Source organism: Eleginops maclovinus, chromosome 6 (genome assembly GCF_036324505.1).
Source record: "Eleginops maclovinus isolate JMC-PN-2008 ecotype Puerto Natales chromosome 6, JC_Emac_rtc_rv5, whole genome shotgun sequence".
Taxonomy (NCBI): domain Eukaryota; kingdom Metazoa; phylum Chordata; class Actinopteri; order Perciformes; family Eleginopidae; genus Eleginops; species Eleginops maclovinus.
Genome location: NC_086354.1, coordinates 24423383 through 24449093, shown reverse-complemented (window position 1 = coordinate 24449093; position 25711 = coordinate 24423383). Strand labels below are relative to the sequence as shown.

Sequence of the window (25711 nt, the reverse complement as noted above, 5' to 3'; positions counted from 1 at the left end):
CTCTTTACTCTGTTCACTTGCAAATTCATAATGTGTGTGTAATACAGTTATGGATGTGCTTTGTGAAGAAGAGAATGGGGGTTCTAATGCCGTACAGCAGTCTCCATTTGTTATTCTGCCCGTATGAAGAAGACTAAAGGGGTGCAGTTGAAAAGTGTTCTTTGGCCAAAAAGGTTCCTAATATAATATAAGTCACAGACTTACAAGTGGTGACAGTGGTGCAGGAATGAGTCCTAAAACGACTAAACACGCCCAACATTAGCCTCCTTTAGCTTAGCGGTGGAGAGGTGAAGTCATGTGACCGTTCTGCAGTTCCTTTATAGCCCAACATTAGCCTCCTTTAGCTTAGCGGTGGAGAGGTGAAGTCATGTGACCGTGCTGTAGTTCCTTTATAGCCCAACATTAGCCTCCTTTAGCTTAGCGGTGGAGAGGTGAAGTCATGTGACCGTGCTGTAGTTCCTTTATAGCCCAACATTAGCCTCCTTTAGCTTAGCGGTGGAGAGGTGAAGTCATGTGACCGTGCTGTAGTTCCTTTATAGCCCAACATTAGCCTCCTTTAGCTTAGCGGTGGTGACTTGAAGTCATGTGACCGTGCTGTAGTTCCTTTATAGCCCAACATTAGCCTCCTTTAGCTTAGCGGTGGAGAGGTGAAGTCATGTGACCGTGCTGTAGTTCCTTTATAGTGTCACGTTGAACAGTTTCTGCCTGTAGTCACACTTTTTCCCGTACATGCATATTTAAAACTTCAATTTTCATTTTGAATAAACACTACAATTGATATGTAAACTTTCTCCATCCTCTCCCGTCTTTCAATCCGTTCCTCTCTGGGTTCCTCTCATCTGCTCTGATTTTCCTTCCTCCCTCTCAGGTGTTCCTCAGGGAGTCTCTGGAGCACCGTCTGGAGAAGCAGAGGGAGCTGGAGGTGCTGAGAGCCGCCATGATCATCCAGGCTCACGTCACAGGATACATCGCCAGGTCAACACTCAAACTCAACATGAATCAAACATTGTTATTATTATTGATTTGTATTATTTTATTATTACTCTACAGCCTCAAAACCTCAATTCTTATTCGTATTAACTTCATTGATTCTCTCGCCAACACACAGGAAGCAGTACAGAAAGCTGCTGCAGTGCATTGTGGTCATTCAGAAGAACTACCGGGCGTTTTACTGGAGGAGGAAGTTCCTGCTGCTGCGCTGGGCGGCGCTCACCTTCCAGAAACGAGTCCGAGGCCAGCGAGCCCGCCGGGCCTTCAGCCAGCTGCTGGAGGAGAGGAGGAGGAGGGAGGAGGAGGAAGAGCTGTGCAGGAGGAGGGAGGAGGAGATGGAGAGGTGAGAGAGATGAGGAGGAGGAGGAGGAGGAGGAGGAGGAGGAGGAGGAGGGGGAGGAGGAGCTTTCATGCAAAATGTTAACAGTAAATACTCACGTCATAATTTTTCTGTCATTTTCATATTTTATAATATACACAAAAACAGAGAGTGCTGCCAAAATATATATAACCAAAAATAAATAGAAAAGATAATAATAATAATAATAATAATAATAATAATAATAATAATAATAATAATAATAATAGATAAATCAAAACATTAATTCAAATTAAATCAATTAAAAAAGGGCTTTGTTGTCGGCAAGATTTTAGAGTCACAACCTTTTTTTTAAACTTAACATTTAAGTTGTCACATTTTGGAATATGCTCTCTGTCGAGGTCTTTTCTAAATGTGCTTTCAATGCCTGCTCTCATATGTGTGGCCTAAATACTGCATGAAAAGTGAAAAATCAGACTCGGGCTTAAAAGGTCGACACGTCAGCGAGAGCAGTACTTCCTCAAATCCCCTATTCCCAGAAATAATATCCAGGACGTGACCTCTGCTTCCTAAACGCTATCTGCAGCCCCGAGGGAGGCTGACACAAATGAAGAAAACCTCTGCAGCAAAAAGGAGACTAAATGAAACAGAGATACTCTAAATGAGTCAAGTAGACACCCTAAAAACCATTTCCCAGCATGCATTTGTGTACACTGACTCGGATAGTATTAATACAAAGTGAAAAGTGGGTTTTACATAAATGATGCACACTTCCTGTCTGACCTTAACTGTCTTTATTCTAGATACGGGATTTTAATGCAACGGCAGGGACGGGAAATGTAATTACTTTTGGTTTTCTGTAAATCTTATCTTGTGTTTCAGTCAGCTGATATGTGTGTGTTTTGTGTGTGTGTGTGCAGGGAGAGGCAGAGGCTGGAGGCTGAGAGACTCGCCGCAGAGGTACGATGAAGCTGATTAATAAGGAATGAATTATCCATTTTAATCTGAGAGAGTTTATAAATGTGTGTCTTTTTTTCCCCTGTACTCAGGCTGAGGAGGCCCGACGGCTGCAGGAGCTTCAGCTGGAGGAGAAGTTGGCCTCTCTGGCTCTTCTTCAGTCTGCAGTAGCAGCTGAAACAGCACCCAGAACCGAGGGGGAGATGGCGTCTGGAGAAACTGGAGAGAATGCATCCAAGCAGGACGAGGCGATCCGTCCTCACGAGGCGAATCAGGTGGAGGAGATCCTGCGCCTGGAGCGGGAGATCCAGTCCCTGCAGAGGCAGAAGGAGCGCCAGGAGCTCTCTCTGACCGAAGCCTCCCTGAACCGCCTGCAGCTCCTCCGGGATCAGGAGCTCCGGCGGCTGGAGGACGAAGCCTGCAAGGCGGCGCAGCAGTTCCTCGACTCACTGAACTTCGACGAGATCGACGAGTGCGTGAGGAACATCGAGAGCTCCTTGGGAGTCGAGGAAGGGGAGGAGAAGGAGACCGGGCGGAGGAGAGGCTTAGAGGAAGAGGTGGACGAAGGGTTTGGGGCGGATGATGAGGCCTTCAAAGACTCGCCCAACCCGAGTGAGCACGGCCACTCGGACGGCCAGCGGACGAGCGGGATTCGGACGAGCGATGACTCGTCTGAAGAAGACCCGTACGCCAACGATGGGGTAACTCCGCCCCTTCAACCAACCCCCCTGCTTCACCCACCGCTGCCTTTACCCCCAGTGCCCCCTGGCGCATGCCACAGTGCCTCATCCAGCGGGGACTCGGCCTACTGCCACCCGCAGGCTTCATCCGAGGCGCCGTCCGACGACCTGGTGGAGCTCATCCCGCCGAACGAGGACTCGGACTACGACCAGGACGACTACGATGAGGGCGCCATCGTCTCCAGTGGCAGCGTAGCCTTCTCAAACCCTCGCAGTGGACAGTGGTCTCCGGATTACCGCGGATCCGTCGGCACCTACAACAGCTCAGGGGCATACCGCTTCAGCTCGGACGGGGCTCAGTCCTCGGTGAGTCGGGTCTCAATATCAACCAAAGTTTTTAATATAGCTTCACTGGTCCTTGTTTTCTTCTAGGCTTCATTTAGACTGAATACTTTTCACTTAGTCGGACAAAAGGGTAAATGGACTGCTGTTACAAAGAATTTATCCAGTCTTAGCGACCCCTCAACGTCAGAGTTGACCCATCATCCAGAGGCAGAGGTCGCAAAACAAGCAACTTGGAATTGAGCATCTTTTGACCTGGACGGTTGCATGATCGTTGAGCTGATGCAGAATCTTGCCAAGGAAACGACTGGATCTTTCCAAATGTGTGCGGGTTATGTCTTGAATGTCTCATTTCTGTTGTTTTTCTATTCCAGTTTGAGGACAGCGAGGACGACTTCGACAGGTTCGACACCGACGACGAGCTTTCCTATCGACGGGACTCCGTCTACAGCTGTGTCACGCTGCCGTACTTCCACAGCTTCCTCTTCATCAAAGGTATCTCCCTCAGTACTGTTCTTAAAACGACCTCAGAGTTGTATAGCACAAGATAGCAGAATAAGGGGTTGAAGAATAAGCCTTGACCTTCCTCCAATTCCATCCCCCTTTTCCTCAAGTCTCAGGGATCTGAAGATGATATGAATAATGATCTTCTTCCCCCTGCAGGCGGCCTGATCAACACGTGGAAGCGGCGCTGGTGCGTTCTCAAGGACGAGACCTTCCTGTGGTTCAGGGCGAAGCAGGAGGCTCTGAAGCAGGGCTGGCTGCACAAGAAGGGCGGGGGCTCGTCCACGCTGTCCCGAAGAAACTGGAAGCGCCGCTGGTTCGTGCTGCGACAGAGCAAACTCATGTACTTCGAGAACGACGGCGAGGAGAAGATGAAGGGGGTGCTGGACATGCACGACGCCAAGTAAGAGCCCAGCTGTACTTTCACATTTAGATTACATACCAGACTATAATATGAGTTTTATAACGCGTACGACAAACTCAAGTTCAGCTTTTTAAAGATTTCTTATTTATGACTTTTCTGACTTATGATGCATGACCTCTATGACCTCTATGACTTTTTGGGACTTTTATGTGATTTAATAGCTACTTTTTACTTTTGTAGGACTTTTTCTTTCCTTATTATTCGATTTTATAAAATGATGACAAACGTGGTATGCATTTCTGACTTATGTATGACTTTATCTTAGACATTTTATGACATACCGTGATAATAAATGAATTTGGAAAGGTATCATGTACAATAATATGACTTTTTATTTCTGATTTATTTTTATGTTTTTCAGGACATATTATATTCAGACTTTTTATGACAAATTATATTTTTCATTATTCTACTATGCCCTATTTTAGAGAGACCATGCATTAGATATATAGTGCATGCTGACCCCTGAAGGAGACACACTCGTGGAGAGATTCCCCGTTAATGTTTTTGTGTGATCCGCAGAGAGATCATCGACAACACCGGTAAAGAGAACGGGATCAACATCGTGATGCCCGAGAGGACGTACCAGCTGATCGCAGAAACTGCCGAGGACGCCAGGTCAGTGTTAGCGGAGTGTTAGAGGAGCCTGAAGCTCAGATATTAATAACAATGCAATCAGAATCCAGTTTATTTTTTCAACACAGACATGATGATGATGATGATGATGATGGTGATGATGATGATGATGATGATGATGATGATGTTTCCATGGTTACAGCCAGTGGTTCAGTGTGCTGAGTCAGGTGCACGGCTCCACAGAGCAGGAGATCAGAGAGATGCACGACGAGCAGGCCAACCCCCAGAACGCTGTGGTGAGTAGTCGTGGGATAAAATATGGAAAGAAGTCATCGTATAGTCTGTCCAAAACAGTCCCTGAACCTTTCTGTCTCTGCAGGGCACGCTGGACGTCGGCATGATCGACTCGGTGTGTGCGTCAGATAATCCAGAGAGGTGAGGACACACTACACACACCTGTCACACACACTACAGCTAAGTGAGGGAACCAGAACTCTGATGCATCAGGTTCATTATTATTCTCCTGCGGTATCCCATCACGTTTCATGTTTACTTTTCATTCAAGTGTGTGGTTTGGTTTCAAAGTTCCAGTCAAGTTAAAGGTGTCTTTAAAAGCAGCGGGATAAAGTAACGTGTTGTTCCCAATCAAGCCACTAGGGGGCGCTGTGCTTTCACAAAGGTTTGAATACCCTTTATACTTAAATCTTAATGTAGCTCAAAAACAAAACGTTTCTTGCTTCATCACTTGTTTACTAAACACTCGTGCATATATTCAAATAGTTCTTACACAGCATTACATTTTCAGTAACATATTGAAATGTTTTTTTAATAAAAAGTAGAAGGGGCAAACTCTTCCATGACTTTACACTTTTTTTAAATAGAAAATTAAAGTGTCTCATTATTTTGAGATGCTGTTTAATTTGTTAATGACAGGGCGTTTTATTATTCATTCTTTTACTTATTTTTTATTAATTTTTCTTTCAACAATTACAGTTTCAGGGAACATCGTACATACATATTTAAACAATCCTTAAATCAATGTCCTTATTGTCCAGTGGCAATGGTGGTGTCCTCTTCTCGTCCTCTATAATCCGTCCATTTTTCGCATTTGTCCTCAAATTGTGCCTCTTGTAGTCTCAGTTTATGTGTGATTTTCTCCATTACAAAAATCTCTTCCACGGTGCACATCCACTGCTCCTCAGTCGGTGGGTCTACTTTGCACCACATTCTCGTAATCGTTTTCTTACTGGCTGATAGCAGCACTTTAACCAGATACTCATCCTCTCTTTGTGACAGGGTATATTATTTTAGGAATGTCCGTATGTATTCTACTCCACTAATGTAAACCAGATGACTTTGATCACACAGTTTGTGATGCTTCTCATGAGCATTAACATGTCTGACTCGTCGCAGGCCGAACTCCTTCGTCATGATCACAGCGAACCGCGTGCTGCACTGTAACGCCGACACGCCGGAGGAGATGCACCACTGGATCACTCTGCTGCAGAGATCCAAAGGAGACACTCGGGTGGACGGGCAGGAGTTCATCATCAGAGGTGACCATCGATAAACCTCCACTTACTTCTCATGCAAAAGAATGCATTTAGGCGGGAAAAATACACCAGATTTACAACAACAGCAACGCCACACTGATATTAAAATGTGAGATGAAACTTCTGCGCGCTTCTTGTGCCAGGGGAGGATTTATTTGTTTTTCCTAGTTAAAAAAATGCTCAAAAGGAAATAAATCATCAACAACCTGCATCACTTTAAACTGCAGAGACATGCTTTCATACTGGTAGTGTAATTGCTGCCACCATGCAGAAATGCTAGCATCACAAGCGTCTGACTCCTTGCTCTCCTGCAGGCTGGCTGCACAAAGAGATGAGGAACAGCACCAAAGCCTCGCTGAAGCTGAAGAAGCGCTGGTTCCTGCTGACCCACAATTCCCTGGACTACTACAAGAGCTCGGAGCGGAACGCCCTGAAGCTGGGAACGCTGGTGCTGAACAGCCTGTGCTCCGTGGTGCAGCCCGACGAGAAGGTCTTCAAAGAGACCGGTGAGAAAGTGAAATAACTTGAATTGGACTTTTGCATCAAGTGCTTCAATCCCTTTTTAACCTTCGTTCAACCATCACCAGCCCTTTATCCTAGTCAGACATGTGTCTTATTTTGCGCTGTTGTTTGACCCCACTCCTTCTCTGGCTGCTCTCGGTGTCTCCCTCCGGACAGGCTACTGGAGCGTGATCGTGTACGGCCGTAAGCACTCGTACCGCCTGTACTCCAAGCTGCTGAACGAGGCCACGCGCTGGGCCAACTCCATCCAGAACGTCATCGACACCAAAGCCCCGATCGACACGCCCACGCAGCAGCTCATCCTGGACATTAAGGTGGGGAAGTGTTCAGCATTCAAGCTCAATGAGGGACCTTCAGATTCATTACTGCAGAGGAGCTTTGGTTTGGTCGGCAGTCTGATTGAGCTTCTTGAGAGAATAGCTTAACTTTATTTTTTAAACAGCTTGAAATCACTCCTCAAAGACTTGGAGCAAACCGGTGCTTCCTGCAAACTTTACACAGAAAGGAGATTAGAAAGATGTAGTTTGTACAGATCTTTATGTGCTGTTTAAAGTCCTCGTTACTTCACCCCATTAAACCCTGAGAAACTCATCGGCGCCCCAATGCTCTCCGCTCTGCAGGAGAACTGTCTGAACTCGGAGGTGGTGGAGCAGATCTACAAGAGGAACCCCATCCTGCGCTACAGCCTCCACCCTCTGCACACCCCTCTGCTGCCGCTGCCCTACGGAGACATACACCACTCCGGTGAGACGCCCAGAAAGAAAGAAAGAAAATATGTGTTTGTTGTTCTAAAATGCATAACAATATTCTAAAGAAATATTTATATAAACACAAGAATTTAAAGTAAAATAAAATGAAAATAAAAATAAATAAAATAAAAAAATAAGACGTTTAAAAAAAGAATAAATTAAAGATGTTGGTAAGAAACATTAAAGTGAAATGTCCAATAAAATATTATTAATATTATTATTATGTATGTAATAATAACTATAAAACAAATAAATGATGTATATATTTATGAAGTATAAATAAATATAGCGATAAATGGATAGATGTATTTATATAAACACAAAGCGTTAAAGTAAAATGTCGGATAAAAGATGATATATAATAAATATATAAATAGAATAATTATATTTATTCAAACATTGGAAGGAAAATTCTAAATGTGCACACAGCAGTGTGTACAGCAGTGTGTACAGCAGTGTGTACAGCAGCGTGTACAGCAGCGTGTACAGCAGCGTGTACAGCAGCGTGTACAGCAGCGTGTACAGCAGTGTGTACAGCAGTGTGTACAGCAGTGTGTACAGCAGTGTGTACAGTTTAAAAGCTGACGGTAGTGCCGGTCTCTCATAGCTGACCCCCTGAGTAATAACGGTCAGGTCACATGGTGCTACAAAGAGCTACAGGATCCCTAACCTCCCCCCTCCCTCCCCTCAGCTCTGAGGAGCAGGAGCTACACCACCCTGCAGGAGGAGGCTCTGAAGGTGTTCAGCTCCCTGCAGCACCTGGAGGGGGTGTCGGACCCGGTGCCGCTGATCCAGGGCCTGCTGCAGACGGGCCAGGAGCTGAAGCCTCTGCGGGACGAGCTGTACTGCCAGCTGATGAAGCAGACCACCCGGTCCCCCCAGCCCGGCAGCCCCGGGAACCTCTGCAGCTGGAAGATCCTGGCCTGCATGTCCTGCACCTTCATCCCCTCCAGGAGCATCCTGCGCTACCTCAAGTTCCACCTCAAGAGGTACCGGCACGCTGCTGTAACAACTGCCAGAGAGTTTGTTTGTGTGTACAGAGAGAGTTTGTTTGTGTGTACAGAGAGTGTTTGTTTGTGTTTACAGAGAGAGTTTGTTTGTGTGTACAGAGAGTGTTTGTTTGTGTTTACAGAGAGTGTTTGTTTGTGTGTGCAGAGAGTGTTTGTTTGTGGTTACAGACAGAGAGTTTGTTTGTGTGTACAGAGAGTTTGTTTGTGTTTACAGAGAGTTTGTTTGTGTTTACAGAGAGTGTTTGTTTGTGTTTACAGAGAGTGTTTGTTTGTGTGTACAGACAGAGAGTTTGTTTGTGTGTGCAGAGAGTGTTCGTTTGTGTTTACAGAGAGTTTGTTTGTGTGTACAGAGAGTTTGTTTGTGTTTACAGAGACTTTGTTTGTGTTTACAGAGTGTTTGTTTGTGTGTACATTATTCATATTTATTGTTCGGTATGTCGAGGTAGTCTCTCATAATCCTATGTTCCTCCCTGCAGGACTCGAGAGCTCCTCCCCGGATCAGAGATGGACCGTTACGCCGCCTTCGCCCTGGACTCCCTGAGGAAGACTCGGGGTCGGGAGAACGTGCCGTCGCAGGAGGAGATCCGAGCCATCGTGGCCCGGCAGGACATGAGCACCACGGTCCACTGCCACGGGGGAGGATCCTGCAAGATCACCATCAACTCCCACACCACAGCTGGAGAGGTGGGGGGGCAGAAACCAGAAATAAATATTAGCGGGTTTTTTTGGGGTTAAAATAAAAACTTCAGAACTTATTTGATCCAACAAAAACCTCACATGACCAGCTCTCAATCCCATTTGAAGACTTTCAAACGTCTTGATGTTTGCAGGTTATCCATGAGCCTCTTCAATTCATACCTACGTTTAACTTCCCCCCTCTTTTCTGAATGTGTTATTTTCCTGCATATATCATCAAGCTATTTAAATGGTACTATTCCATCCTATAAATGTAAGTAGTTCAGCGGTGTATCTTCATGCACCATCTCTAATAAATAGTGTGTGTGTTTACCTGTGTGTGTCAGGTGGTGGAGAAGCTGATCCGAGGCCTGGCGATGGAGGACAGCAGGAACATGTTCGCTCTGTTCGAACACAACGACTCCACGGAGAAAGCCATCGAGAGCCGCATGGTGGTGGCCGACGTGCTCGCCAAGTTTGAAAAGTAAGTGTTTATCCTGAGCTTTAGGGCGAGGGTCCCGCAGGTAGCCTGAAGCACTACTTTGTGAAGGAGTTGAGCTTTGGTCTTCTGGTCTTTATGAACTCTCTCTTGTCTCCAGACTTTCAGCCAGTCCGGACGAGAACAACACCGGCTGGAAGTTTTACTTCAAACTGTACTGCTTCCTGGACTCGGAGAATGTTCCCAAAGACAGCGTGGAGTTCGCCTTCATGTTCGAACAGGTGGGAAGAGCCATCAGACCGAAGCTTAATATCTAATCTGTACCCAATATCAATACCTGACTGTACTTGCTTTTGCTTTAGAATAATGGAGAACACTTTGAACCCCAAAAGTCCTTCTGCGGCAGTATGAACTCATCGCGTATTTAAAAATATATGTATTTTGATCTGATGAAATAGGAATTGTTTTGATCATTGCTCAGAGAAAGGCGTTGATCTGGTTTCTAAACGGAGGTATAGTATGGCAGCCGGTGTTGCTCTTGAGATTAGAAACAAAAGCCTCCCAGTTTTTAATAAATGATTAAATGTATTGCAGTTTCAAAATGCCAGCTTTTTACTTTCCAGTCTGAAATCTTCATCTCACATTGTCTTGTCTCCAGGCCCATGAGGCGGTGATCCGGGGTCGGTATCCGGGGCCCGAGGAGACCCTTCAGTTCCTGGCGGCCCTCAGGTTGCAGTACCTGCAGGGGGATCACGGCCCCCAGGTCAACATCCCAGAGATGTCCCTGGTGTTCCCCATGGCTCGATTGCGGGCCCGCGTGCAGAACTCGGCCAAGACGTTTGCTCCGGGCTCCGGCGGCGGGGGCGGCGGCTCTGTGTCCGAGCGCTCGGGAACGTCGGAGAGGAAGCGCTCGAGCTTCCTGGACGGAACGCTGAGGAGGAGCTTCCGGAGCGGATCGCTGAGTCGGCAGAAGCTGGAGGAGGAGAACAGCCTGGAGGTGTGGATGAGGGAGGAAGCGGCGGCCGTGAGGACCAGCGTGATGGACAAATGGAAGAAGCTGCAGGGCATGAACCAGGAGCAGGCCATGGTGAAGTACATGGCTGTGGTGAAGGAGTGGCAGGGATACGGATCCACGCTGTTCAACGTGGAGGTGAGGACTGAAAATACTTGTGTTCTTTAGTCAGTCTAATAACTTTTTGGATGCCTTGTTTCTAAATATTTATTTTCTTAATATATGTATTTAATATTTTCAGTGTCGTGACGGGTCGTTCCCCGCGGAGCTGTGGCTGGGAGTGAGTCGGGAGGCTATCTCGGTGTACAAGCGAGGAGAGCCGTGGCCTCTGGAGGTTTTCCCGTACGAACAGATCCTCTCCTTCGGCGCTCCGCTGGCCAGCGCCTACAAGATCACTGTGGAGGGCCGAGAGCTGGTGTTCGACACGCACATGGTTCGTAACAACAACACAAGTCATTGGTTTCTTTTGGTACCTACTGTGCCATGCATGTAATGCAAAGAGAAACACCAACCCTTCCTCTCCTCTGCAGGTCATGGACATCGCCAAGCTGATGAAGGCCTACATCAGCATGATCGTGAAGAAGCGCTACAGCAACTGTCAGTCCGTCAGCAGCCACGGCAGCCAGTGCAGCGCCTGGTGAACTCTGCCGAGCGAGGACCACCATCCTTTACATCTCAGACTGACTCTGAACGCTGGAGACAAACCACGGTGCTCTTAAACATGATTGGCAAAAGCTATGATTATGACTGGTTTCATTCCAAAACATGAAACATCCACACTTCAGAGAGCAGAGCCTTTAAAAAGTTAGCAATCATTTCAAGCTGGTTTTCTTTGGTCGCTAACTTTTTTTCAAACGTCATCACGCCCAACATTAGCCTCCTTTAGCTTAGCGGTGGAGACAGGAAGTCATGTGACCGTGCTGTAGTTCCTTTATAGCCCAACATTAGCCACCTTTAGCTTAGCGGTGGTGAGGTGAAGTCATGTGACCGTGCTGTAGTTCCTTTATAGCCCAACATTAGCCACCTTTAGCTTAGCAGTGGAGACGTGAAGTCATGTGACCGTGCTGTAGTTCCTTTATAGCCCAACATTAGCCGCCTTGATTTACTCTAGATGTGTGGTTGTGTCTTGTTTTGGAAAGAAGGACGTTCATTTCTCGTGATGCTAATGTGCTGTGGCGCTGCAAGAACTGTTGTTGCAGGATGGTGCTTTTTGTTACTCTGTGTGTGTGTGTGTGTGTGTGTGTGTGTGTGTGTGTGTGTGTGTGTGTGTGTGTGTGTGTGTGTGTGTGTGTGTGTGTGTGTGTGTGAGTGTGAGTTTTAAAGAGGTGCGTCTACATGTCTGAATGTAATATAAAGAAAGCAGGTAAGATGGACAGATCATAGTTAAAGCCTATAAGCCTTTTCCTCTGCTTTGAAAAACTCTGGGACCTGACCTTCTTCTAAAAGAGAACTGTAAATAATATGCAGCTGTACCCGTCTGAAGCATTTCTACTTTGTGATTGATTGTGTTGATTTGTTGATGATTTGTGAAGGTCACACACAAGTGCCTGTTCAAACTGAAGCAGGACGAACTGAAATCAGACTGATGCCACTCCTGTGTAACCAGAATCTGGAAGGTGCGCCCATGTGCCCTTTCACTACAACTGTACTTTTGACCCTGCAGAATATGTCCGTCTGTGCAGGTCGTTCAACGTAAACTCTGAATTATTTTCACATCTGTTGATTTCTTCCATGTAAGCCTTATCGTGTTTCTGATGAATGACGACCTGATAGGTGCGGAAAAAGGTTAGGGCCACATGGAGGAACAGTCAAACATATCAGAATACATTTAACATTTTGAGAAAAAGTCAGAATTTCTATTTTAAAATCTGAGTTTTGAGATTAAAATGTTACCTTTTTTTTTCTATGAATTCAGATTTTAAACTGAATTCCGAATCTTAATATAAATTGTGATTATAATCCAATAATCCTGAATGTCCTTTGATATTTCAAAATATAATCAAAGAATTACGAAGGGAGAAAATAATTCAGTTCTCAAAATAAATGAGTCCTGATTTAAATCTCAGAATGACATTTTTTTAAAGAATTCTGAATTTAAAAATATTTTTCCGCGAAATTTCTGAGATTTTTCCGAGAATTCTGAATTCAAGTGAGGAGTTCCGAAGCTAAAAAGGATTTATGATTTTAAGTTCTGAATTTTTCTGAATTTTGAGGGGAAAGAACGTAAACAAAGAGTTGTTCATTTTGATCTCTAAAGTCTGACTTTATTTTCCCGATTCTGAATGTATACCATTTGGACTTTTACATAAACTCGAAGCTCAAAAACATTTTCCACATGTTGCCCTTTTCCTCTTCCCTCATCAGTTCCAAAAATATGTTGGGCTTTTTGTTTCTTTTCCGTGTAAAGTTCTGTTATGTCTCTCCAGCAAAACAGCTCCAGGAGAAACACTGACCATTGATGGTCCTCTTTTCTGTCGAACATGCCAGAGGCGAAATCCACGACATTTGACTAAAAGTCAGAAATGGTCTTTTTCCTCGAGCGCTCCTGATGTAGCCCAATCGATAAGGCCTTAAAACAGAACGCAATGCTCCTTTAATTTACCCAGGCTTTTATTATTGAACCATTATCAGTTCTGATTTCTGAAGTAGCGATGTGATTGATCAGATTCTAGGTTTCAGACTTGCTCAGTGGGATCGTTTGCAGCGTAACATTCCTACAACATTTCACTGGAGCTCCGCGGGCGGCAGATCCATCCAAAGATGCGTGTGCAGGTTTCTTCCACGGTGCCTTGATGTATATTCTGTACACTTGATTTGTTTTCCATGCTATTTCTTTTGGTATATTGTGCAATGGTATATAAATATTCTATAATCACGTGGCTGTACATTTTATACTACGAGTCTTTGCCTTGTTTCTCTCTCCTGATGATCGCCCCGTTGTTCTTAAGATACAAATGTTGTATTTTTCTCTACGCTCCCATGCAGCTGACCGTGGATCTTTGACTCATTACTGGTATTTTGTTTTTGTATCTGTATGAGCTGTATTGTGTATTGAAAGGATGATTCTAACAATAAATGATTACATATTTGGTCTGAGGTGGTATTGGGTATTGGGGGATGGGTGGGTGGGTATAGGTAGGTGGGGAGGTAGGTAGTAGGTAGGTAGGTAGGTAGAGGGAGGTAGGTAGTAGGTAGGTAGGTAGGTAGGTAGGGAGGGAGGGAGGGAGGTATGTAGTAGGTAGGTAGGGCAGTAGGTAGGGGGAGGGAGGGAGGGAGGGAGGGAGGGAGGTAGTAGGTAGGTGGTAGGTAGGGAGGGAGGGAGGTAGTAGGTAGGGAGGGAGGGAGGGAGGTAGGTAGGTAGGTAGTAGGTAGGGAGGGAGGGAGGTTGGTAGGTAGTAGGTAGGGAGGGAGGGAGGTAGGGCGGTAGGTAGGTAGGGAGGGAGGTAGGGCGGTAGGTAGGTAGGGAGGGAGGGAGGTAGGGCGGTAGGGCGGTAGGGAGGGAGGGAGGGAGGGAGGTAGTAGGTAGGTAGGGCGGTAGGGCGGTAGGTAGGGAGGGAGGGAGGGAGGTAGGTAGTAGGTAGGTAGGTAGTAGGTAGGTAGGTACAGCAGTGTGTTCGGGCGTTAAAACGTTTGAAAGGTGGAAGTATAGACATGATCAAATCCAACATCTATATCCAAACATTTACAGCAAATAATATAAGTACAAACGTATCTGCAGCAGAAATACACAAATATTACACTTTGTAAAATATTCCAGATGAATTCAAATGGTCCATGAAAGGCCGACAGAAAACGCAGCAACAGAAATATAGATTTGTTCTCCAGAGCCGAGTTTATGTTACATAGAGACAGTATATTCATTTCAGACGAGTGAGTATTTAGTGAGAAGGTGCCTCAAATGATTTGGTGTAGTGCTGGAAGTCCAGGTTAAAGGAGAGGGGGAGCAGGGAGCATCTTTTTGATCACTGATGTCAACGGGGAGCTCATTCCACCATTTAGGGGGCAGGATAGCAAACGGGAGTGTTGTTGAGGGGTACCTGGGTCCGACGCAGATATGGAGCAGCGACCCGATTGGCTGGCGCCGAGCAAAGTGCACGTGATGGATTGTCTGGTTTAACCAAGGCCTGGATGTAGGAAGGGGGTGATCCCCTCACAGCTCGGCAGCAGCACCAGGGTCTTGAAGCGGACTCATATTAATGCATCATTTATAATAATCCAGGGATACACATACATTTATTTAGAAAATGGCCACCTTGGATCATTTGTACTTTTAAGATTTGGTGCTTAATTATATAAAATTCATAAGGAGGAAAAGAGAGAGGGCTGTATTTTCTGACTCTGTGGGTCTCCTTACTCACCGGGGACTTACTTATGTATGAAAGACATCATAAAGTGCATTTTGCACACTAAGGGACCTTTAAGATTTTATGTATACTTTGATTTTCTTCTTACGTCTCCGTAACTCACTGGGAGGTTCTCATGTTCATGCTTTGGGGTTGGTTTTGATGTTAAGATACGGCATACAGAGAACAAATCCATCCGTCAAAGGGATCAACCAAACGTGTGCTGATTAATTTACATTTCCCCCAGTTGGAATTGTACTGATTGCCCCAAAATATTTAGGAATAAGGTAATGAGGGACAGAGATCTTGGAGTTAAACGTATCATATGAGTATTATATATATTATATGAACCACTGAGGTGGATTTGAGGGAGTGTACCTTCAAGGGGATGGGCAGGTATTAGTTGCCCCCCACCCCCACCTCCCCTACCTTGGACCAATGAACTTCAGGCTGTAAACTGTATGGAAAATATGACAGCAAAACTCCAACTCCAGGTGGCATATATCTAGACAAATGGTCACCTGTTCTAAGGTATTTAGCAGCATATTGTAAACCTCTAATCGGACTCTCTATTCTTTGTATATGTTACAAAAACCTGCAGCATGTTGTACTCCTTTACTTTATTATGCACATAGTTGAATATATAACTGTTTTATATTGTATCTGAACCATGCTGTGTGAGACTCACTGTGGGGAACTTATAAATGTAAGTAAAACAAAACATACTCCAACATAAAAACTGTTTGTTTTTTTGGTCTTTTATGGATCAGTCTAATTAATGCTGAATATTTTAGATTGTGTTTTGGGATACATCTATCGTCACTGATGATGTCATCACATCAGAAGCTGCAGACCAGGATTATGTATTCAAAATAAAAGCTTGAGAAATGTAAAGGTATACAAGAGGCTTGGGTCTGTTTTTCAAAATAAAAGCCCCAGAGGTAACGACAAAGCTACTGCTGTCGAACATGGCAGACATTTCCTATTTCGTCCCTTGGGTCTTGGTGTAAATGAAGGGTACTCCTGACATCCGGTAAATAAGCAACAGGGCTCTCCGTTTATATAAATATTCTTTATACATCACATCCATGTTACATCCAAATGAATAGAAATACAGACGACAGCAATAAGTCACATTCAAGTCCTTTCTGTGCTGCGCATTGAGACGTCACCAAGCCTCTAAGGCACAAAAAAATCCACTGACCCAAATGACCCAGAGTCGAGAACAGATCCCCAAGAACCGACCACAACCCCCAAACACCACAGGGCTCCTGGAAGATCCACACAAAGGCATGAGAACGGATCAAAACCACCACTTTCAACACCTGCATGAATAGCAGCACAAATAATCCGAGGATCAAGTTCAAATGACATTCAAAAAAGTCTGCATTGTTTGTTTTGTGCTCATGTGCTGTCCGTCTTAGTCGCTCAATCCTGCATCCTTCAGCTTTTCCAAAAACGGTAGCACGTATTCGTAGAAACGCGACACAGGATTATCCGAAAACACAGCAGAAATCCGGCAGTTTTGGAAGAAGTCAAAGCTTTTCAAACTCTGAAAACAGCAAAAGTACTACAACACATGTACGGATATGTTTCATCGTGATCAGTATTCAATTCTTTATCAGCTTTCACTTCAACATAGGCTTCTCTTGGGGACAGACAGGAAAGGATTTAAGGTTTGTGGCAACTGGGGGGCTGTCTCCAATTTTTAAGACATCTGGTCGATCTGCATTGAAGGTTGTTATGTTCAAATGAAACTGTTATGTTGCCTTCCTGGGCGGCTAGCTTTCTAAGCAACTGTTCTTTTTAATGTAATTAAAGGGAACTAAGGTACAATAAAAAGTAAGGCTTATACTTTATAGTTATTTGTTTCAGTAACACTTCTGCTGTGTTCATGTGGTAACCTCTTTACATACTTCCTCCAGACATTGCTCCAGTCATAATCAGCACTTTCTGAAAGCCCTTACGTATCTGTCCTGGTGCCAAACGAGGCAAAAGCGTTTAAACAATGTCGATGTTACGGTCATTTTAGCCAAATGTAAGGGCTGTAATGCTCTTATGACCGTCATCGTTGACTCTCATTCAGACCATTTTGCAATCTTAAACTATGAGGAGCTGTATGATAATAAAAACATGGTCACCAGTTGTACATCTTCCAATCTTTTCCATGACTATTTCCCATCCAACATGACATAAACACAGGTCCGGGTAGAACAGAAAAAGGGTCCAACACAAAGCAGCAACCTGTGAGTTCATATGACTGGAATTAGTTTTGAGGACCGGCCTCAGAGCAAACTTATTTAGAAAAAATGTCGTAAATCCACCGGGAACAGATAAGCAATAATACCAGTCACCACCCAGTGCAACCAGCAGGTGCATCAACCCCGCCTGGTGTCACACTGACGTCACCCGAATGACCACCTCCCCCGAGTCACTGTCCTGGTTCAGGTGGTTTCGGGGCCCCAGGCCGCGGCAAAAGGGGCCCAAACAGAAGCAGGTCCACGGTTGCGGCCCCAGCTGGGTGCCGGGGCGCAAGGGGCCGTCGGGTCCAATGGTAGTCAATGGTAACCAAAGCGTCCTGGGGGCCAGCGAGGAATGGCCGGTGCTCATCTCCTCCATGTCCTTCGCTTTGTCGTAGCTCTGAACATCCCAGTGCAGGTTGACGGCCCGCCAGCGCAGGAAGACCCTGTACACCGCCGCCCCCTCATGGACGATCAATCCTGGGACAAAAACACATATTCTAAATCTTTACATGAGAGTAACACGTGCGTCACTTCCGGGCGAAATAATTGCCCCGTCCACTTTTTGGGGCAATCACAGCATACATTCAGATAAGCGCGCTTTTTTTTAATCTACAAGAAGCCCAATTAAGATGGTCAGACAGGCAAACTATTAAAACCTGTTAATGGACATCGATGATCTGCGTCGATTTATAGTTTAATTTAAACCAATAGGGAACTGTGAGGCTCTTCCGGTCTAAATTAAGCCCCGCCCACTTTATGGTGTAAATCCTGCATCAGATCAAAGCAGAAAATAACAGTGTCTTCACGTCTTAAAGCTGCTGGGTCATATATTGCACCTCCAACAACAAATCGATCCAGAGCTCCGGTTTCTTTACTTCCTCTCCAGAAAAAAGGAGAGTAAAAGAAAGGATCAGAAAACTCAGTCTCAGTGTCAGCCTGCTGCCTGCCACTCGTCCCCCGGCAGACCCACCGGACATCCATCCCCTATTTATTCAAATTAAACTATAAGTCGACGCAGGTCATTGATCTCCACATCTCTGATGTGATTCCTGAAAGCTTCAGAATCTGTATTGAATTCAAATCAAAGTGTATGTTTTCCCCTGCAGGGGGTGGGGGGGTAGTTGTTACTCCTATGTGCATGACCTTTCATAGAATTTCGTCCCTATCTATACCTTCCTGTCGCTGAGCTAAAAACCTCCTGAACCAGAAACAATGACAACATACCGACTGAGAACTTCATAAACTCCCCAAATAATATATTTAGTTCGAGAGACCTCTGGGGGCAGAACAGTTGTGTTGTTTTCCCCCCATTGTGCTGCAGACTGGTTTGCAGGCTCACCTACGCAGACCAGGTCCATGAAGCCGTACATGCCATAGCAGATCTGGAAGAGGACGTCGCGGCGCTGCCACACGGCCTGCGGGCTGAGAGCCGACCACAGCAGCCAGGAGATGCTGGCCACCAGGAACAGAGAGCCCAGGAACACCGCGATGATCTGCACCTTCTCCACCAGGGTGATGGTGATGGACTGCCACTGCACACAGAGAGAAAACCCAGTGTAAGAGAAGACTGATCTGATGTGAGAGTGGAGAGAGGGAAACAGAAAGCACAGAGTTAACTCAGAAGAGGAACATGTTTGGACGCTGAGCGGGGGACTGTGAAGCCACACGGCGCTTTGTTCCCAGAAATAGACTTTTAGGCTGAGTGTGTTTGTTCATTCTGCCAGTGACTCAAGTCCCATCTGGAGCGAACAGATATGAAAAGGCCTGAATGTTCCAAAGTTAATGAAACCATCCAGATATTCAGAGCTGCAGGAGGCACTGTCTGCTCAGGAGGAAACAAGGACTGAAGGAATCCAAACTGAAGAGGAAACAGAAACACCCCGCCTCCAACGAGAAACATCCCATCATGATTTATGTTTTAGGGAAATGTATTCTTAATCTTAACTGCACCTTTTTCCTGATTACGTGGAGCAGAAACCCTCGAAGAAGTACTTGGATTCAGCCATTTTGTGTGACACTTCCACAGAGATGGGAGAACTCAGAGCCTGAGCGAAAGGGAGGAACTCTTCAGAATTGGTCGGGAAACCGCTGTCACTCTGTGGCTGCAGCACGTGGCTTTCAATTCTCCCGCCGTTAACCTCATAATAAACCTTTGGTGTTTGAGTTGTGGTTTCCATTACAACACGAACTTTTGGTTTCATGTATTAGGGAATAAGACATTCAATAGAAATGCAAATGTAATTTGTATCCGTTATTATTGATTCATTTTTAGATCACGTGACTCCTCCAGCAGGGGGTGCTCTGACAGCTGCAGCTGGGTTTCATTTTTGGGAGTTTCTTACCGGTTCAGCTGTGTTGCTGTTTATTCCACTGTGAATATTATTATCGATGCACCAGAGACTGTAAAAACAATCATCTGTTAATGCCTCTATGGTAATTCAGAGGAGATGCTCGGGGGGAGAAAACAGTAACCTCAAACGGCTGTAAAAAAAAACCCAGAGATAATATAACGAAGATTCAATGAGTTCCTAATCCATTATTTAAACGTCCATTATCAACCAACATGTTACAGGTTTGATATAGTTTCATATTTGCACTTATTGATGGAAATATTTGTATATACAACATACACAACCCAGCTGAGAAATTGTACTGTGAAGTCAAGATTCAATGAAATACATTAAAATTGAAGGTTAGAAAAAATAAAACGCTCAAATGAGATAAAAATAGGAAAAATTACAACTATGTAATAATTGAAATAATCTGATATAAAATACAAATTAAAAAAGTAAATAAATGTAATTTAATACAGCACACATCAAATAAATATATAATATAATAGGAATTAATCAGAATAAATAAAGTAAAGTGAATTAAAATAAATCAATATAAGATGTAATTAAGTAAAGTCGAATGGAATTAAATCAATCAAAATAATACAATTTAATAAATAAGTAAAAAATAAATTCAAATGAAAATATAAATGAGAAACTAAACGGCCTCAGTGAGCCGCTCCTCAGTGAGCCGCTCCTCAGCGGTATACCTGCCACGGGTTCTTCATGTTGATGGCGATGATGTGGAAGCGGTAGCAGCAGAGCTCACAGGTCCAGCAGCCGCGCTCACTGATCCACTTAAGCAGGCAGTGCTGGTGGGTGTACCGCACCGAGCCGTCGCACCGGCACGGGTTCAGCAGGTCGCCCTGCAGGAGGCCGAGAGGTCAGAGGTCAGAGATCCACAGAGATGATGATGGACAGAGAGAAGGTGTTTAATGGTTCACCTTCGTGTTTTCTTCCCGTTAAACGTGACAACTTTTGAGACTTACAAAGAAGCCTCATTCTTGTTTTAGGCAAAGCTCTTTGTCTTAAACACTCTGTAGTATCTGTGACAAAATCTGACGTGAACAATCTGCTTTAGGGTCGCTAGTGGAACCATCTCCTTAATATTAATCTTAAATCCAATTCTAAGGTCTACGTGTCAACAAACCCATCATCCAGGGATCTTTGCATTCATGCCTCAGTTTGGCATTTCCTCCCAGCAGGTCATACATCAAATAAAATCCAGCATCTCTCAGATCAATGATCATTTCTCTGCAGCTCCAACACTGGCGGACATTACGGTCTAGATGCAGCACGACATAAATCAGGAAAACCATATCTATTTTTTCTTCCTGGAGGCAGTCCTCGGGCGGCCATTACTGCGGGGCCGTGAGCAGGGTATTAAAAGTGTATTAACGGTCAGGCAGCTCCTTTTTCATCATGTCTTCTTAACCTTGTGGGTTTAAGAGCACTTCAGAGGCTTCTGCTTGAATTAACTGAGTTAGGGCGGCTATCCACTGAAGCTGTGACGTTTTGAAGCAAAAACACGGAGGATTTTAATGCTTCTGGAATATCTGAGTGGACATTTGATGAACCATACAACTTTTTAGGGATTGGAAAGGCCAATAAAGTGGACCCTGAAGGCATCAACGGTGTCAAAGAAGCGTATATGATACTAACACGTTTAGTTCAACACTTCATAATTTCTGAAGCAAAAAGCTACTGTAGGCTATAAAGGAACTACAGCACGGTCACATGACTTCACTTCACCACCGCTAAGCTAAAGGAGGCTAATGTTGGGCTATAAAGGAACTACAGCATGGTCACATGACTTCAGGTCTCCACCGCTAAGCTAAAGGAGGCTAATGTTGGGCTATAAAGGAACTACAGCACGGTCACATGACTTCACGTCTCCACCGCTAAGATAAAGGAGGCTAATGTTGGGCTATAAAGGAACTACAGCACGGTCACATGACTTCACGTCACCACCGCTAAGCTAAAGGAGGCTAATGTTGGGCTATAAAGGAACTACAGCACGGTCACATGACTTCCCGTCACCACCGCTAAGCTAAAGGAGGCTAATGTTGGGCTATAAAGGAACTACAGCACGGTCACATGACTTTACGTCACCACCGCTAAGCTAAAGGAGGCTAATGTTGGGCTATAAAGGAACTACAGCACAGTCACATGACTTCACCTCACCACCGCTAAGCTAAAGGAGGCTAATGTTGGGCTATAAAGGAACTACAGCATGGTCACATGACTTCAGGTCTCCACCGCTAAGCTAAAGGAGGCTAATGTTGGGCTATAAAGGAACTACAGCACGGTCACATGACTTCACGTCACCACTGCTAAGCTAAAGGAGGCTAATGTTGGGCTATAAAGGAACTTCAGCATGGTCACATGACTTCACGTCACCACCGCTAAGCTAAGCTAAAGGAGGCTAATGTTGAGCAATATCTGTTTTACAATCTTTAATCTCTATTTTTTGGGGTGAAGTCTTCCTTTAAGAATGAATGGTATTAGTTATCCAAAGCATGACTCCATTGATGCTGATTTTCTGGACTCTGAAGATTTAAAGTGTCTGATTTCTGTTTTATGCACTCTCCCTGATAACTGGTTGAGCTCAGCCTTCAGGATTAAGATTCAAAGGAGCTACAGTGCAGATATGGCAAGTCCCAGGCTCCTCTAACTATGCAAATAAAATATATATAAAACAATAACTAAAATAGTGCAAGAGTAAGTGGTCAATGTGCAGGTAAACGCGCGAGAAGTGAACTCTAAAAATCAGATATTAGTCTGGCCCCGGAGGCAGAGATTAAATTAAGCGCGCTAATAGGCTGTAGCCCACGTTCAGAGGACAGGATATTCACTTAGCATTTACTGCCTGCTCTCCTTCCTGCAGGACGAGCCGTCCCTCATCGCTGTCATGAGACAAAAACACCCTGCAGAGTTTCAGGTTTCAGAGACGGAGTGACCGTTTGTCTGTCCATCCGTCTGCAGGAAGACTGATGCTTCACAGAGGGCCCATGATTCAGGGTTTTCATCAACCTCAGATTGTGTATCCATTAAAATACTGTACCATACTGTGTGTATATTTTTTAGTCTTTTATTGCAGTCTTACATTTCTTTGTTTTCATGTTTTATTTGATTGACTCTTCTTTAAGATACAACATCAGTTCTTTAATCTTCAATTTGATCTTTTTATTGCACACTCTTATTTCCCCATGCTATATTTAAAGACATGTTTTATTTGATTTGATCTTTTTATTGAACATTTTAATTGAAGGTCTTACATTTATAGAAATACTTGTATTTTTTATTTTATTCCACTTTCTTCTAATGTATTATTTTGAATACATGTTTCGATTTATTTTGTCCTATTTTATTTTACTTTTACAAAGTATTTTATATAAATATATGTATTTTATTTAAAAAGATAATAGCATATTCTTACCTTTATTTTTTATTGTAATTTTGTAACTTTTATTGAATATTTGAATAACAGAAAGTGAGTCTAAACTTTACAGTATCCAGAAATTATAATTGAACGTACCTTAAATGAATATAATATATACACCGAGAATAAGTGAGTTACAGAAGGGAGAGTGCAAAAGTACATAAGGTACAACCAGTTGAACAGCAGTACTTGTATACGTTCAGTATTTGATCATGTATTCGATAACTGTCCGTGGTGCTGCAGTCACTTCACGGCCCTGTGCTGGTCTAACTTCTCTGCACTTTACAGATGTGGTTACTCGTTTACTTTACAACATTGCAGATTTACATCTTCAAATTAGCTTTGGGTGGAGTTGTTCCTCTTGTCTATTAAAATCCATCCAATCACATGTTGTGGAGGCAGGTGAGTTGCAGCAGTCAGCCAATCACCATCCAGCACTGTGAGGACATCACCTTCATTCAATCAAACCCAACTTTCACCTTCTCACGTCTTTAGAGAAAGTATTAATACATTGTTTAGAAATACTTAGGAACAAATAATGAATAGGCATTTCCTACTTTATACAAACAGTAAATATTGACAGGTAGCTTGTGATTTTCACCAAGGACCAATAAAGTTTATTCAAACAACTGTTCCAATTTCCCAAATATCCATTACACCTCTGAAGCCAACTTCATTCCCACTTATCACTGCAAGTCGTTCTCTTCTTTTAGGCATTTATGGTCAATATACCTCATGTATAGTAAACCAGTTTAAAAAAGCTCCGATGTTGAATGATTTAGACTGTAGATAAAACCAGGGGAGCTTTTCAGTGGCAACATCAAATAACCCTTATTCTGACAAATGAAAAGTGAAAGTATTTGAAATACATGGTAAACTTATTGATGAGCACAGGATCTATAAAGTTGATCTTAACCTAACTCAGGATGAACTACTTGTTGATTGTATTTTTTATTCTAAATACAATCGACCAACTTAATCTGTCAGATAAATGGCCGGTACTGGAGTTCAAAGTTTGAAATGTGAAGTTTAGAGGAGCAGGAAGTACAAATACTTCAGTAAAGAACCCCCACGGTGCACTACATGTACTGAGGGGTTTCCACCATTGTCCACCTCGGGTCTTAGCCTGTGATACACAGAGGATGTGTGGTACCTGCTCGGCTCCCTGGAAGCAGATCCTGCAGCTGGGTGTTGGGATGCAGGTCTCACTGCTGCTGTTTGAATGCATCGTCTGCTCCTTGCACGATCTGCCCCCCAATACCTCCTCTTCCTCCTCCTCTTCCTCCTGGGAGAAATGCCCCCCGGTGGTCCCCTCGCATGCATCCCCGCAGCTCCGGGCCTCCCTGCAGCCGTCCTCCTCTCCCGGCTGTGCCTCCTCCTCTGCCCCGGGGTGCAGGCGTCCTTCCCCGCCTCCGTGAGGTTCTCCCTCAGGTTCCCCCCAGGTGTGGCTGTGGGGGAGGGTATCGGACCCCTTCACCTCCCCCCCACACGCCTCTCCCTCCTCTGTGCTCATGATAAAATGAAGTGGAGAATAAATGGCATAGATGCGACCCGACAGAGATCCAGCACCGCCGCTTCTGCAGGATGTGATGCCGAACCGAGCCTCTCTCCTGCAGCCGAAGCTATGGCGTGTTATCCTGGAAGCAGAGATCGAAACCCGGATCCCTCCGGCGGTTCTGCGGCTCCTGGAACCGCCTCATGAGCTCCGGAGACCCGGGGAGCAAACAGCCTCCGTGCATCGCAGCAGGATTCCCTCTTCCTCTTCCTCCTCCTCCTCTTCCTCCTCCGCCTCTTTTACCGAGGCAGCAATCCGGGATATAAGGGGTCCTAATAAAGGGGTTAAAGCCCCCTGTTGGTCACCCTGCTGATGAGCAGTACTCCCCCGCTGCAAGCTGTCTTTCTCCCGCAGAAAATAATTCCCCCCCGGGGGAGGAGACCAACCTCTCACAGTATTACCCCTTATTATGATGGTGGAGGTGACTCCTGCACAGCTGAGAGAGAGAGGAGGTCCAGCCCCTCCAAACAGAGGGGTCCCCTGCTGGGCTTCACATGCCCTCATTATGGAGGGTGGCGCCTTTAACCTTCTCTCACCAGCAGGTATCAGCAGGAAACTCCCGGAGGATTCTTAGAGGCCATAACACCTATAAGTATTGCTGCATGTGAATGGTCTGCAGAGGCATAAATCCCGTGTTCCCTCCAGAGCCATTAAACCCATTTTACTTCTGGAACATAGTGACATCACTGTGGAAGACTCACGCTTCTATTGGCTAACAATCCAACACATTGATAGGCAAAGGGGCGGGACATCTCTGAGCTGGTTGATCCAGCAGTGGCTCAGTCAGTAGGGGCTTGGACTGGGAATCGTAGGGTCGCCGGTTCAAGTCCCCGAACAGACTTGAAATATGGAAAGTGGACTGCTACTTGGAGAGGTCCCAGTTCACCTCCTAGGCCCTGCTGTGGTGCCGGACATTCCCCATTGCTCCCCGGGCGCCGCACAATAGCTGCCCACTGCTCCTAGTACTAGGATGGGTTAAATGCAGAGGACCAATTTCACTGTGTGTGCTCTGCTGTGTGCATGTATGTGACTAATAAAGAGGG

At 44.9% G+C, this 25711-nt stretch overlaps 2 protein-coding genes across 3 annotated transcripts in view; one reads left to right on the top strand and one right to left on the bottom strand.

The window, feature by feature from the left end:
• The window catches only part of myo10 (myosin X), a 107203-nt gene extending 93362 nt beyond the window's left edge, over positions 1 to 13841 (top strand). For both annotated transcript variants that reach the window (XM_063886277.1, XM_063886278.1), the window contains exons 22-41: positions 869 to 975; positions 1109 to 1333; positions 2230 to 2269; positions 2359 to 3312; positions 3663 to 3783; positions 3952 to 4195; positions 4739 to 4834; positions 4995 to 5088; positions 5172 to 5227; positions 6206 to 6348; positions 6660 to 6851; positions 7024 to 7181; positions 7488 to 7611; positions 8308 to 8605; positions 9103 to 9310; positions 9649 to 9785; positions 9901 to 10021; positions 10399 to 10890; positions 10994 to 11185; positions 11283 to 13841. In XM_063886277.1, the coding sequence (XP_063742347.1) occupies positions 869 to 975; positions 1109 to 1333; positions 2230 to 2269; positions 2359 to 3312; positions 3663 to 3783; positions 3952 to 4195; positions 4739 to 4834; positions 4995 to 5088; positions 5172 to 5227; positions 6206 to 6348; positions 6660 to 6851; positions 7024 to 7181; positions 7488 to 7611; positions 8308 to 8605; positions 9103 to 9310; positions 9649 to 9785; positions 9901 to 10021; positions 10399 to 10890; positions 10994 to 11185; positions 11283 to 11393 (4113 nt within the window). In that variant the 3' untranslated portion in view covers positions 11394 to 13841. The remainder of the gene's footprint in view (positions 1 to 868; positions 976 to 1108; positions 1334 to 2229; positions 2270 to 2358; positions 3313 to 3662; positions 3784 to 3951; positions 4196 to 4738; positions 4835 to 4994; positions 5089 to 5171; positions 5228 to 6205; positions 6349 to 6659; positions 6852 to 7023; positions 7182 to 7487; positions 7612 to 8307; positions 8606 to 9102; positions 9311 to 9648; positions 9786 to 9900; positions 10022 to 10398; positions 10891 to 10993; positions 11186 to 11282) is intronic.
• A 2492-nt stretch (positions 13842 to 16333) lies between these two features.
• marchf11 (membrane-associated ring finger (C3HC4) 11) lies at positions 16334 to 24862 on the bottom strand. The gene is made up of 4 exons (XM_063886619.1): positions 24267 to 24862; positions 20382 to 20537; positions 18678 to 18870; positions 16334 to 17815 (listed from the first exon to the last, which is right to left on the bottom strand). The coding sequence occupies exons 1-4, from the start codon at positions 24624 to 24626 to the stop codon at positions 17490 to 17492; spliced, it is 1035 nt and encodes a 344-aa protein (XP_063742689.1). The 5' UTR covers positions 24627 to 24862; the 3' UTR covers positions 16334 to 17489.
• Between the last annotated feature and the right edge of the window lie 849 nt (positions 24863 to 25711).

Coding starts and splice junctions, on each gene's coding strand:
- marchf11 (XM_063886619.1), bottom strand. CDS start 24,626: ATGAGCACAGAGGAGGGAGAGGCGTGTGGGGGGGAGGTGAAGGGGTCC. Junction 18,871..20,381: donor ACATGAAGAACCCGTGGCAG/GTATACCGCTGA, acceptor CTCTGTGTGCAG/TGGCAGTCCATCACCATCAC. Junction 17,816..18,677: donor CATGGACCTGGTCTGCGTAG/GTGAGCCTGCAA, acceptor TTTTTGTCCCAG/GATTGATCGTCCATGAGGGG.